Source organism: Mustelus asterias, unplaced genomic scaffold (genome assembly GCF_964213995.1).
Source record: "Mustelus asterias unplaced genomic scaffold, sMusAst1.hap1.1 HAP1_SCAFFOLD_285, whole genome shotgun sequence".
In the NCBI taxonomy this organism is placed as follows: domain Eukaryota; kingdom Metazoa; phylum Chordata; class Chondrichthyes; order Carcharhiniformes; family Triakidae; genus Mustelus; species Mustelus asterias.
In genome coordinates this window covers 165,481-178,563 of record NW_027590250.1, presented here as the reverse complement: position 1 = coordinate 178,563, position 13,083 = coordinate 165,481, and the positions used below count along the sequence as shown (strand labels likewise).

The 13,083-nt window shown below is 46.4% G+C and overlaps 1 protein-coding gene across 1 annotated transcript in view; it reads left to right on the top strand.

The window, feature by feature from the left end:
* LOC144486078 (uncharacterized) overlaps positions 1-13,083 on the top strand; it is a 142,004-nt gene that overhangs the window by 5,287 nt on the left and 123,634 nt on the right. The window contains exon 3 of the mRNA XM_078204191.1: positions 7,999-8,719. Within this exon, the coding sequence (XP_078060317.1) occupies positions 7,999-8,719 (721 nt within the window). The remainder of the gene's footprint in view (positions 1-7,998; positions 8,720-13,083) is intronic.

Below are 13,083 nucleotides of genomic sequence, written 5' to 3'. Positions count from 1 at the left end.
ACCCATTTATAACCTCAGACTCTGGTCCCTATTGTAATGAACAAGTAACACAGTGGAACAGCGGGATAAATATGTGGGGCTACTGGGATAGGGCCTGGGTAAGATGCTCTGTTGGAGAGTCGGTGCAGACTCGATGAGCCCTGTACCCATGTGCATTTACCCTGCTAACCTACACATCTTTGGACGCTAACGGATAATTTAACATGGCCAATCCACCTGACCTGCACATCTTTGGAATGTAGGAGGAAACGGAAGCACCCAGAGGAAACTCAGACACAGGGAGAACGTACACAGAAACCCACTGCTGTCAGGCAGCAGTGCCAACCACTGTTCCACCGTGCAGCCCTTCATCTGCTGCTGAATCCCACATCCACACATTACTGCCAGACTTGACAATTTCAACACATTCCTGACTGGTCTCCCGCATTCTGTAATTTTGAGATAATCCAAAATGTCCCCATGTCTTGCAGACGCTTCCTCCATCTCCACAACCCCCTCTTCCAATTCTGGACCTCTGTGCAGCCCCTCTGCAATTCCTGCAGCATTGCTGGCCTGCGGACTAATGTATGGTTCAATTCCCATTCCAGCTGAGGTCGGTGTCGGAGCTGTCTCCTCACCCTGCCCAAGAGTGGATGGTAACGGCAGCCTGCTACTGACACAAACTGCCAGGAAAACAGCTCTGGATGACACGTCAGCAGACATTTGGGGTTCCAAATGCTTGAAAAATGTTAACCTGTGTGAAATTGAGGTGTATTCCAGACTAATTTAAATATAGGATGAGTGTCATTGCTTATTTAGTCACTGCTATAAACAGCGGAATTCTCACTTTGTAAACCTCAGCTTGAAGGAATAAAGTGAATAAATTGGGATATTAACTTTTATCATTATCCATCTGAAGCCAATGGACTCCTTTTTCCCCGTCCTGATATGACACTGAATCTTCTTAGGTTTGAAGAAGAAACTTAACCTCAGAGCACTGGGTGGTACAGTGGCACAGTGGTTAGCACTGCTGCCTCACAGCACCAGGGATTTGGATTTGATTCCCGGCTTGGGTCACTGTGTGGAGTTTGCACATTTTCCCCGTGTCTGTGGATTTCCTCCAGGTGCTCCGGTTTCCTCCCACAGTCCAAAAGATGTGCTGGTTAGGGTGCATTGGCCAAACTGAATTCTCCCTCAGTGTACCCGAACAGGTGCCGGAGTGTGGCGACTCGGGGATTTTCACAGTAACTTCATTACAGTGTGAATGTAAACCTTATTGTGACTCATAAATAAACTTTACTACTGGCCTCAGTACCCGAGACCTGGCAGGATGGCAAGAATGGCCCGGGGCTCCAGTGAGGTGTACTGGAGGGGCTGGAGTGGGCAACAGGTGACACTGGGAGGAGCAGCAGCTGGGAGGCCTACAGCGACCTCTGGTGGACAGGAGGGGATGATGTGGAGATGCCAGCGTTGGACTGGGGTGAACACGGTAAGAGGTCTCACAGGTTAAAGTCCAACAGGTTTATTTGGTAGCAAATACCATTATGGTTAGGTGCATTGGCCATGCTGAATTCTCCCTCAGTGTACCCGAACAGGTGTACCCGACTCAGGAGAAACCTGACAGTTTAAAAATGATGTGGAGATGCCGGCGTTGGACTGGGGTAAACACAGTAAGAAGTCTCACAACACCAGGTTAAAGTCCAAGAGGTTTATTTGGTAGCAAATACCATATTGGTATTTGCTACCAAATAAACCTGTTGGACTTTAACCTGGTGTTGTGAGACTTCTTACAAGAGGGGAAACAGCAGCAGTGCAGTCTGCGCAAAAGCTTCCCCAGTTCAGCTGATCAGAGAGACTGGGAACCTCTTCAAATGTAAACTTCAGCTTCTCACATTCACCCCCATTCATCCCTCTCTCCCTCCATCCACCTCACTCTCCCTCCCTTCTCCATCCCTCCCTCTCACCATCCATCCCTTTCTCCCTCCTCCCATCCCTGTAAGTTTCAGGGCAATCCTCCATATTTTAAAAGGACTCAGGAGAAACCTGACAGTTTAAAAGTGATGTGGAGATGCCAGCATTGGACTGGGGTGAACCCAGTAAGAAGTCTCACAACACCAGGTTCAAGTCCAACAGGTTTATTTGGTAGCAAATACCATAAGCTTTTGGAGCGCTGCTCCTTCGTCAGATGGAGTGGAAATGTGCTCTCAAACAGCGCACAGAGACACAAAATCAAGTTACAGAATACTAATTAGAATGCGAATCCCTACAACCAACCAGGTCTTAAAGGTACAGACAATGTGGGTGGAGGGAGCATTAAACACAGGTTAAAGAGATGTGTATTGTCTCCAGACAGAACAGCTAGTGAGATTCTGCAAGTCCAGGGGGCAAGCTGTGGGGGTTACTGATAATGTGACATAAATCCAACATCCCGGTTTAGGCCATCCTCATGTGTGCGGAACTTGGCTATCAGTTTCTGCTCAGCGACTCTGCGCTGTCGTGTGTCGTGAGGCCGCCTTGGAGAACGCTTACCTGAAGATCCAAGACTGAATGCCCGTGACTGCTGAAGTGCTCCCCCACAGGAAGAGAACAGTCTTGCCTGATGATTGTCGAGCGGTGTTCATTCATCCGTTGTCGTAGCAGTTTAAAAGTGGCCAACTCTGGCTGCTGGCTGATAAAAACCCCCAGAAGGCTCGGCAGGACAAACATAACCTGTCGGTGGGCTGTGCGAAGAGAAAGAAAGGTGTGAGGTCCCTGAATATGCAAGTGGCCAAAAAGGCAGATCCACCAGTGATCGAATCATCAGAAGGACAAAGGACAGTAAACAGACCAGCAGGGAGTCCATGGCCACAGAAATCGGCCCATCCACAGAAGACATTGAAATAATGACCCACAGGGGGTCAAGGCAGTTCCAGCCTTTTGTGTGTGGACTTGACTAAATTAAACTGAAACTGCCGGTGATTGAAAGCCCCATTGTCCTTGAAAATCACCTACGGGGGCAGGGAAGGTGTTTTTGTTAAATTGAGCTGAGAGTCAAACAAGCAGAACCAAGCTCTCTTCCAGAATCACAAGCAGTGACACAGACAAGCAGGACCAAGCTCTCTTCCAGAATCGCAAGCAGGGACACAGACAAGCAGAACCAAGCTCTCTTCCAGAATCGCAAGCAGTGACACAGACAAGCAGGACCGAGCTCTCTTCCGTTTCGACCCTGCACTAAGACATTCGAGCCGACCACAAAGGAACCCCTTTTAGAATTGTGAGTATCCCAGCCAACCTTGTGAAGCTCCCGAGGATAGGATAGAGGTTGAGGCAAGGGGAGGGGTGGTGTATTGTAATTTTAAAGTTCAGTAATACGTTGTACCCATTAGCATTTCTCCCATAGTGTAGTATGAAGTATAAGTTTTATTCATGTGTGGTGGGGTATTGAAGAGGTTGATTTTATTGTTAAATAAATCACTGTAAGTTTTGAAACTCATTTGGAGTCCATCTTGCCTCTTGTTCTCTCATCAGTGCACTCTGACGAGGTCACAGTTTCAATATCCCTTACCATAAATCCGGAGTCTGGAACCGAGGGTGATCTGAGTGATTCGAACCCGCTCACTCAAGGGAGACTGCTGGTCAGGAGATAAAAGGGACAGAGTCTCTCTGTTCTCTCTCTTGGAGACCTACTCGAGTGGAGTGGGTGCAGGGTGGCCATTGTCCCACCAACAAGGGAGAGAATCACTCAGGCCTTGGTGGGGGTTTTGGGATGGCTGTGTGATATAAGTATCAGGTTACCGGTCAGCTATAAACGGTGAGCCTGGTTCAGCGCTCTCTCCTGTGGACTTGCCCCAGTGCAGCATTCCCCAGCCTTTGAAATTTCAAGGCCTGTAAGAGAGAGACACTCACAGCTATCGGCAGACCCTCAAACATCGGCCTGTAAGTGGAGTAACAAGGAAGATCCCGCTACATCCCTCCCTCCAATAAGAACCATTCACTGAGCACAGCAGTTTCAGCCTCATTCCCACAGTCTGTATTCCAGCCTTTATCACATCCACTCTGCTCCCAGATATTTTACACCATTAGATATTACAATTCAAACTTTATAATCTCTACAATTTACTATTTGTTCAAGGAGATGAGGGCGGCATGGTGGCACAGCGGTTAGCACTACTGCCTCACAGCGCCAGGGACCTGAGTTCAATTCCTGGCTTGGGTCACTGTCTGTGCAGAGTCTGCACATTCTCCCTGTGTCTGCGTGGGTTTCCTCTGGGTGCTCCGGTTTCCTCCCACAGTCCAAAGATGTGCTGCTTAGGTTGACTGGCCATGCAAAATTGACCCGTGTTAGGAGGATTAGCAGGTTAAATATGTGGTGTTACGGGGATAGGGCCTGGGTGGGATTGTGGTTGGTGCAGACTCGATGGGCTGAATGGCCTCCTTCTGCACTGTAAGATTCTACGATTCTATGAGTTCACAAAATTAAAGTTAAAAGTTAAATTTATTTATTAGTCACAAGTAAGGCTTACATTAACACTGCAATGAAGTTACTGTGAAATTCCCCGAGTCGCCACACTCCAGCACCTGTTTGGGTCAATGCACCTAAATAGCGCATCTTTCAGACGGTGGGAGGAAACTGGAGCACCCGGAGGGAACCCACACAGACACGGAGAGAACGTGCAGACTCCACACAGACAGTGACCCAAGCTGGGAATTGAACCCGGGTCCCTGGCACTGTGAGGCAGCAGTGCAGACAGACAGTCAAGAAATCATCAATTCCACTCCCACCCAGAGCGATGGGGATATATTTAGAGTAACAGTTTTAACAACACCAGGTTAAAGTCCAACAGGTTTATTTGATAGCAAATACCATTAGCTTTTGGAGCGCTGCTCCTTCGTCAGATGGAGTGGAAATCTGCTCTCAAACAGTGCACAGAGACACAAAATCAAGTTACAGAATACTGATTAGAATGCAAATCTCTACAGCCAACCAGTTCTTAAAGATACAGACAATGTGAGTGGAGGGAGCATTAAGCACAGGTTAAAGAGATGTGTATTGTCTCCAGACAGGACAGCCAGCAAGTCCAGGAGGCAAGTTGTGGGGGTTACTGATAGTGTGACATAAAGCCAACATCCCGGCTTAGGCCGTCCTCATGTGTGCGGAAGTTGGCTATCAGTTTCTGCTCAGCGACTCTGCGCTGTCGTGTGTCGTGAAGGCCGCCTTGGAGAACGCTTACCCGAAGATCAGAGGCTGAATGCCCATGATGCACTTCAGCGGTCACGGGCATTTGTCAGGAGAGAAAAGTGCTGACGTGTCGAGTCCAGATGACCCTTTGTCAAAGACTGACCTCTGAAGAATTGAGAGAGGGAGGTGGAAAAGGACAAAATGAAAGATCTGCAAAATGACAAAATGTTTCACGGCCCAAGACCAAAACGAGTGGTAATGGGACAAGTAAAGACACAAAAGATGTTCTGGATGAGGTGTGAATAGCTGGTGAGCGATAGTCTGAATGTAAAGTAAACAAGTGGGAAATGAGGTGAAAAAAGCAGCAACGAAACACAGAACACAATGGGGGCAGAGATTGTGGTGTAAAATTGTTGAGCTCAGTTTTGTTCTGAAGGCTGTAAAGTGTCTCTTTCAGTTGCGGGAAATAATATTATATTTCCCAGTTCCGATGACAGGTCACATTGAGTCTGTTTCTCTCTCCACAGAGGCTGCCTGACTTGTTGAGTATTCATGATGTGGAGATGCCGGCGTTGGACTGGGGTAAACACAGTAAGAAGTTTAACAACACCAGGTTAAAGTCCAACAGGTTTATTTGGTAGCAAAAGCCACACAAGCTTTCGAGGCTCTGAGCCCCTTCTTCAGGTGAGTGGGAATTCTGTTCACAAACAGAACTTATAAGACACAGACTCAATTTACATGAATAATGGTTGGGATGCGAATACTTACAACTAATCCAGTCTTTAAGAAACAAAACAATGGGAGTGGAGAGAGCATCAAGACAGAATACACAGGCTCAAACTTCCTCCTGTCTCAAACATCTGTGAGTAAAACACTTTCTTTTCAACCCCCTTTCCATTTATTTTCTCAAATTCTGGGGAAAATTGGGGAGTTGCAGCAACTGAAGGGAAAGGAAGTGAATCCAGGGAGGGTGCAGACTCTGGAAAGGTTGGCCCAGGTTTCTCTCTCTCTTAAACCAGAAAATGATCCATTTCTGCCCACTGTTTGCTGTTAGCCAATCTTCTATCCACGCCAATATGTTATCCCCGCAGCATGAATTTTTATTTGCTGCAATAACCTTTCATGTGGCACCTCATCAAATGTCTTCTGGAAATCTAAGTACAGCGCATCCACCAGTTTCCCTTTATCCAATTCCCGATGGGGAATTTTATAAAATTGAACAACACATCAACTATCTGACTCTGTTAAGACCCGAGAATGAAGCCCAGCAGGACCCGAGGACAAGTCAGGGAATTCCCTGGGAATTGTGCTTTTTCAGAGTTCATCCCACACTTCTGTTTTCTGATTTCCAGCTGTTTCTGAGTTTGAACTGTATCCTCTATTGTGAACACCGAGGCAAAATACTTGTTCAATTCATCTCCCAGCTCCTTATTTTTCATTATCAATTCCTGGACTCACTTTCTATTAGACAGTTAAGAAATGAGGTGGAGCAAGTGACTGAAGTGTCAGTCAGGGAGCACTATTGGGAGCACCAATAGTTTCAAAATAGTTCTGGAAAAAAATAGGACAGATCCACAGGTCAAGGCCCTAAACTGGAGCAGGGCCACTTTTGTGGGCATTAGGCAGGATCTAGCAGATGTCGATTAGGTGAATTTGTTTGAAGGGAAAGGAATGACTGGCAAATGGGAGGTTTTAAAAGTGTGATATCAAGAATCCAGGGGCAGTATATTCCTGTTAAGATGAAGGGAAAGAATGGTAAATTTAGGGATCTCTGGCAGACAAGGGACATTGAGGCTCTGGTGAGGTAAAAGAAGGAAGTATACATTGGGTTTAGGCAATCGGGGACAATTGAATCACTCTGACTATAAAAAGTGTAAGAAAATACTGAAGAGGGAAATCAGGAGGACAAAAAGAGGGTCTGATATGGATCTGGCAGGTAAGATTAAAGAAAATTCCAAGAGGTTCTTTTGCTGTATTAAGAGTAAAAGGGTGGCTCGAGAGAGAATAGATCCCCTTAAAAATCAGTATGGCCATCTGTGTGTGGAGCCACAGGAGATGGGTGAGATTTTTAATGAATACTTCTCCTCTGTGTTTACTGCGGAGAGCACCATGGGTGCGAAAGAAATAAGGGAACCAAGTGGTGATGTCTTGGGCACACGCATGTTACTTGGGAAGGAGGTATCTGCAGCCTTATAAAAGCAAATTACTGCGGATGCTGGAATCTGAAACCAAGAGAGAAAATGGTGTTTCTTGTCTAAATGACCCTTTGTCAAAGCTCTGAAACATCAGTTCTTTTCTCTCCATACAGGTGCTGCCAGACCTGCTGAGAATGGGGAGAGAGTGTGTGGGATGGAGACTTACAGCTTTTGGGGAATGAGAGAGGAAAGAATGTTCCATAGAAATTGTCTGTTCTGAATTTCTATCCTGTACTGACACTGATGACTTTTGGAAACTCATTTTACAGGATATTGAAAGAGGAATCACAGGCCGAAATCTCAAATGTCACGTCTCGATCTGACAGAGTCATATTCCTTGGGACCTCAATATCATCGGACTTTGAATCCAGAAGGAGAAATAATTGTCCAGTCTGTCGATTTGAAAAGAATTGAAATGTCAGTGTGAGTGAAAAAGTATCAACACTCTGACACACTTGAGTGAGAGTGTTCCAATGCACTGACTAAAGAGCTTTAACCAGTTACACAGTCTGAATAAATATCACACCATTCACAGCGGGTCGAGACTGTAATCTTGTTCTGTGTGTGGACGAAGTTTCAACTAATTGTCCACCCAAGAGAGAGGCAAGGACACCTGCATCATGGAGAAACCATGGAAATGTGTGGACTGTGGGAAGGGATACAGAGCCCCATCAGAGCTGGAAGTTCATCGGCGCAGCCACACTGGGGAGAGGCCATTCACCTGCTCTCAGTGTGAGAAGGGATTTAATCAGTTATCCAGCTTACGGACACACCAGCGAGTTCACACTGGGGAGAGGCCATTCACCTGCTCTCAGTGTGGGAAGGGATTTACTCGGTTATCCCACCTGCGGACACACCAGCGAGTTCACACTGGGGAGAGGCCATTCACCTGCTCTCAGTGTGGGAAGGGATTCACTCAGTTATCCAGTCTGCAGAGACACCAGCGAGTTCACACTGGGGAGAGGCCGTTCACCTGCTCTCAGTGTGGGAAGGGATTCATTGAGTTATCCAGCCTGCAGAGACACCAGCGAGTTCACACTGGGGAGAGGCCGTTCATCTGCTCTCAGTGTGGGAAGGGATTCACTCAGTTATCCAGCCTGCAGACACACCAGCGAGTTCACACTGGGGAGAGGCCATTCACCTGCTCTCAGTGTGGGGAGGGATTCACTTGGTCATCCAACCTGCAGTCACACCAGCGAGTTCACACTGGGGAGAGACCATTTACCTGCTCTCAATGTGGGGAGGGATTCACTCGATCATCCCACCTGCAGAGACACCAGCGAGTTCACACTGGGGAGAGACCGTTCACCTGCTCTCAGTGTGGGAAGGGATTCATTCGGTCATCCCACCTGAGGATACACCAGCGAGTTCACACTGGGGAGAGGCCGTTCACCTGCTCTCAGTGTGGGAAGGGATTCAGAGTTTCATCCCAGCTGCTGAGACATCAACAAGTTCACGAGTGATTCCCGGGGTAGGATTCTGCTGTTATTGTTTCTGCTCTCAGTTGCATCCAGGACTGTATTTTGTTCATTCTCACAGTTGGTCAATGGGAAGGGTCAGAGGGTTTCTTTGTGCTCGACTGGCTGGTCTCAGCCTCCAGTGGGCTGATGCTCTTTGAGTCTTTTTGTGAATACCTGGTTTCAAATGTCACAAGGATCACAGAGTGACAGGGTGTGAGGAAGTTTCGAGATATTTAGTCAGAAGAAAACAGAGGTTGGCAGTGCAAAGGTACATTTCTGAATGGAGGGCTGTGACAAGTGACATTCCTCAGCGATCAGTGCTGGGACTTTTGATGTTTGTAATATATATAAATGATTTGGAGGAAAATGTAACTGGTTTGATTGGTAAGTTTGTGGACGGCACAAAGGTTGGTGGAATTGCGGATAGCGATGGGGACCGGCAGAGGATACAGCAGGATATAGATCAGTTGGAGACTTGGGCGAAGAGATGGCAGATGAAGTTTAATCTGGATAAATGTGAGGTAATGCATTTTGGAAGGTCTAATACAGATGGGAAATATACAGTAAATGGCAGAACCCTTCAGAGTATTGATAGGCAGAGGGATCTGGGTGTACAGGTACACAGGTCATTGAAAGTGGCAATGCAGGTGGGGAAGATAGTCAAGAAGGCATACGGCATGCTTGCCTTCATCGGCCGGGGCATTGAGTTTAAAAATTGGCAAGTCATGTTGCAGCTTTATAGAACCTGAGTTAAACCGCACTTGGAATCTAGTGTTCAATTCTGGTCACCACACTACCAGAAGGATGTGGAGGCTTTGGAGAGGGTACGGAAAATATTTACCAGGATGTTGCCTGGTGTGGAGGGCATTAGCTATGAGGAGAAGTTGGAGAAACGTGGTTTGTTCTCACTGGAACAACGGAGGTTGAGGAGGGCAACCTGATAGAAGTCTACAAGATTATGAGGGGCATGGACAGAGTGGATAATCTGAAGCTTTTTCCCAGGGTGGAAGAGTCAATTACCAGGGGCATAGGTTTAAGGTGTGAGGGGCAAGGTTTAAAGGAGATGTACGAGGCAGGTTTTTTACACTGAGGGTGGTGGGTGCCTGGAACTCGTTGCCGGGGAAGGTAGTGGAAGCAGATACGATAGTGACTTTAAGATGTGTCTTGACATTGCTCCACCAATGACCCTCCCCCCATCATAAAGTCGAAAGCGGAGCTGTTCATTGATAACTGCAGTACTCATGGCTGAGAATGATACCAGGGATGAGGATTTTGTTTTATTCTTTCAGGGGATGTGAATGTGACTGGCAAGGCCAACATTCATTGCGCATCACTGATTGCTCTTGTAAAGAAAATGAGCCACTTTCTTGAATTGCTGCAATCCATCTGGTGTAGGTATACCCACAACGCTGTTAGGGAGTTCCAGGAATTTGATGCAGTGACAGAGAAGGAATGGTGATTGATTTTCAAGTCAGAATGGTGTGTGATGTGGAGTACAATTTACAGATGGTGGCATTCCCATACGCTGGCTGCACTTGTTTTTCAAGTGGTAGAAGTTAGGGTTTGGAACATTGAAGAAGGGAAAGGGTTAATGTTTTTTGTACTCAATGTATTTTGTGCCTAAAAGGTTGAACTTTGTACCTGGAATGTATCACAAACATAGCCCTTCCTTGTGGCGAGCCTCCTTTTTGTTTATATTGCTCCTGGTAGTAATATAAGCCATTTGTTCATGTCTTTCAGCTTTTACTTTTAGTATAAGCTATTTGTTCATGGTTCCCTTGCTTGTTTATATCATTCTGATAAAACAGACAGTTAAATATAGATGTTAGGGGATAAGTCTTTCTTTCTCGTAGGCTTGTGTATGATTTAAACAAAGGAAGCAAATGGTAGAGTGTGAGAATGGCCATTTGAAGGAGGACTCCCACTGGGACAGTTGCACTCAGTCACTCAGTCACTTCAAAGGAAACGCTGCGGGAAGAGCAGGGGACCAGAGGTGACACCTTGGCTTCGACTACCAGGAGAATTGTGCTTTATGACCCAAGGATACCAGATGGTCTCTAACCATGATCCAGAGACTATCAGAAGCTGTTAAAGGAACTATAATTTATGATCAAGGACTGTTAACTGGACTTTGCTTCATGACTTGTATTGGGAACCCTGATGTATAAATATCCATGCTTCTTGTGTTCAGAGAGAACTTTGGCTTCCGCTTTCAAGGGGTCAAGTTCTCCCATAAGCTTATGAGAATAAAGCATGACTGTATTTTGACTCATACCAGCCTATAGAGGTATATTTTCCGACTTCAAACATGCTGTGAAAACAGCCTTGGTGATTTCTTGCAGTGCATCTAATATGTGGGATGCACTGCCACCATTGTGGGCTAATGGTGGAGAGTGAATGTTTAAGGTGGTATTTGAGATGCTGATCAGGCGGGCTACTTTGTCCTGGATAGGATCTACAAAATTGTTGCAGATACACTCATCCAGGTAGGGAATATTCCACCTTACTCCTGATTTATACCTTGTGAATCATGGCAAGCCTTTGGGGAGTCATTAAGTGAGTAACCTGCCACAAAACTCCCAACCTCTGATCTGCTCTTGTAACCACAGTATTTAAATGACTGGTCAATGGTAACCCCAAAGTTATTGCTGGTGGGACATTCACTGATGGTAATGCCATTGAATATCAAGGGAAGATGGTTAGATTTTCTTGCTGGAAATAGATATTTCCTGATAATTATGTGGTGTCAGTATGAATTGACAATCAGCTCTAACCTGAATGTTGTCCTGGTCCTGCGCTGCATGCGGGCAGCTTCAGTATTCAGAGTTGTGAATGGTAATATACACTGCAATCATCAGTGAACATCCCCGTTTCCGACCCTACGGTGGGGAGACGGTAATTAATGAAGCAGCTGAAAATGATGAGGCCCAGGAGACATGAGGAACAACAAAATATATTTATATCGCGCCTTGAAATAATAAAACATCCAAGGAGCATTGTAAAATAAAGTATGATATTGAGCCACAAAGAAGATATTAGGTTAGATGACCAAAAGTTTGGTCAAAGTGGTAGATTTTAAGGGGTGTGTTAAATGAGTTAAGCGAGGTGGAGAGTTGGAGACGTGTAGGGATGGTATTCCAGAGGTTGGAGCCTAAGCAACTGAAGGTAGAGCTTGCACTGGTGAAGCAAGGTCAGGGACAAACTAAAGACCAGAATTAGAGCAGTGTAATATATTGAGGGTTGTGGGGCTTATAGGAGATTATAGATATTGGGACAGGCAAGGTCATGGAGTGATTTGAAACCAAGGATGAGAATTTTAATATTAAGTTGTTGCTTTACTGGGTGGATCATCGTGCACAAGGGTGATAGTGGAACAACACTTAATGTGAGTTTAAACATGGCCAGCAGAGTTTTAGATGAACCCTGCAGTGACCCTTGCAGTGATGACTGACCTCCAACAACCACAGCCATCCTCGTCTGTACCTGGTACATCCCCAACCGGTGGAGAGTTCCCCCCCGAATCCCACCGACTCCAACCCTTAAAAGGTGAAGGGGGAAAAGTTTGTGCGGAACCGTTAGAAATGGCGGAGCTGCTTAATGAATACTTTACCTCGGTATTCACGGTGGAAAGGGATCTGGGTGGTTGTACTGCTGGTTTGCGGTGGACAGAAAGGATCGAGCATGTGGACATAAAGAAAGAGGATGTGTTGGAACTATTGAATGGCATCAAGGTTGGTAAGTCGCCGGGACCGGATGGGATGTACCCCAGGTTACTGTGGGAGGCGAGGGAGGAGATTGCGGAGCCTTTGGCGATGATCTTTGCATCGTCGATGGAGACAGGAGAGGTTCCGGAGGATTGGAGGATTGCAGATGTGGTCCCTATATTCAAGAAAGGGAACAGGGACAGCCCGGGAAATTACCGACCGGTGAGTCTAACCTCAGTGGTTGGTAAGTTGATGGAGAGGATCCTGAGAGACAGGATTTATGATCATCTAGAGAAGTTTAGTATGATCAAAAGTAGTCAGCACGGCTTTGTCAAGGGCAGGTCGTGCCTTACGAGCCTGGTTGAGTTCTTTGAAAATGTGACCAAACACATTGACGAAGGAAGAGCGGTGGATGTGGTCTATATGGACTTCAGCAAGGCGTTCGATAAGGTCCCCCATGCAAGACTTCTTGAGAAAGTGAGAGGGCATGGGATCCAAGGGGCTGTTGCCTTGTGGATCCAGAACTGGCTTGCCTGCAGAAGGCAGAGAGTGGCTGTGGAGGGGTCTTTCTCTGCATGGAGGTCAGT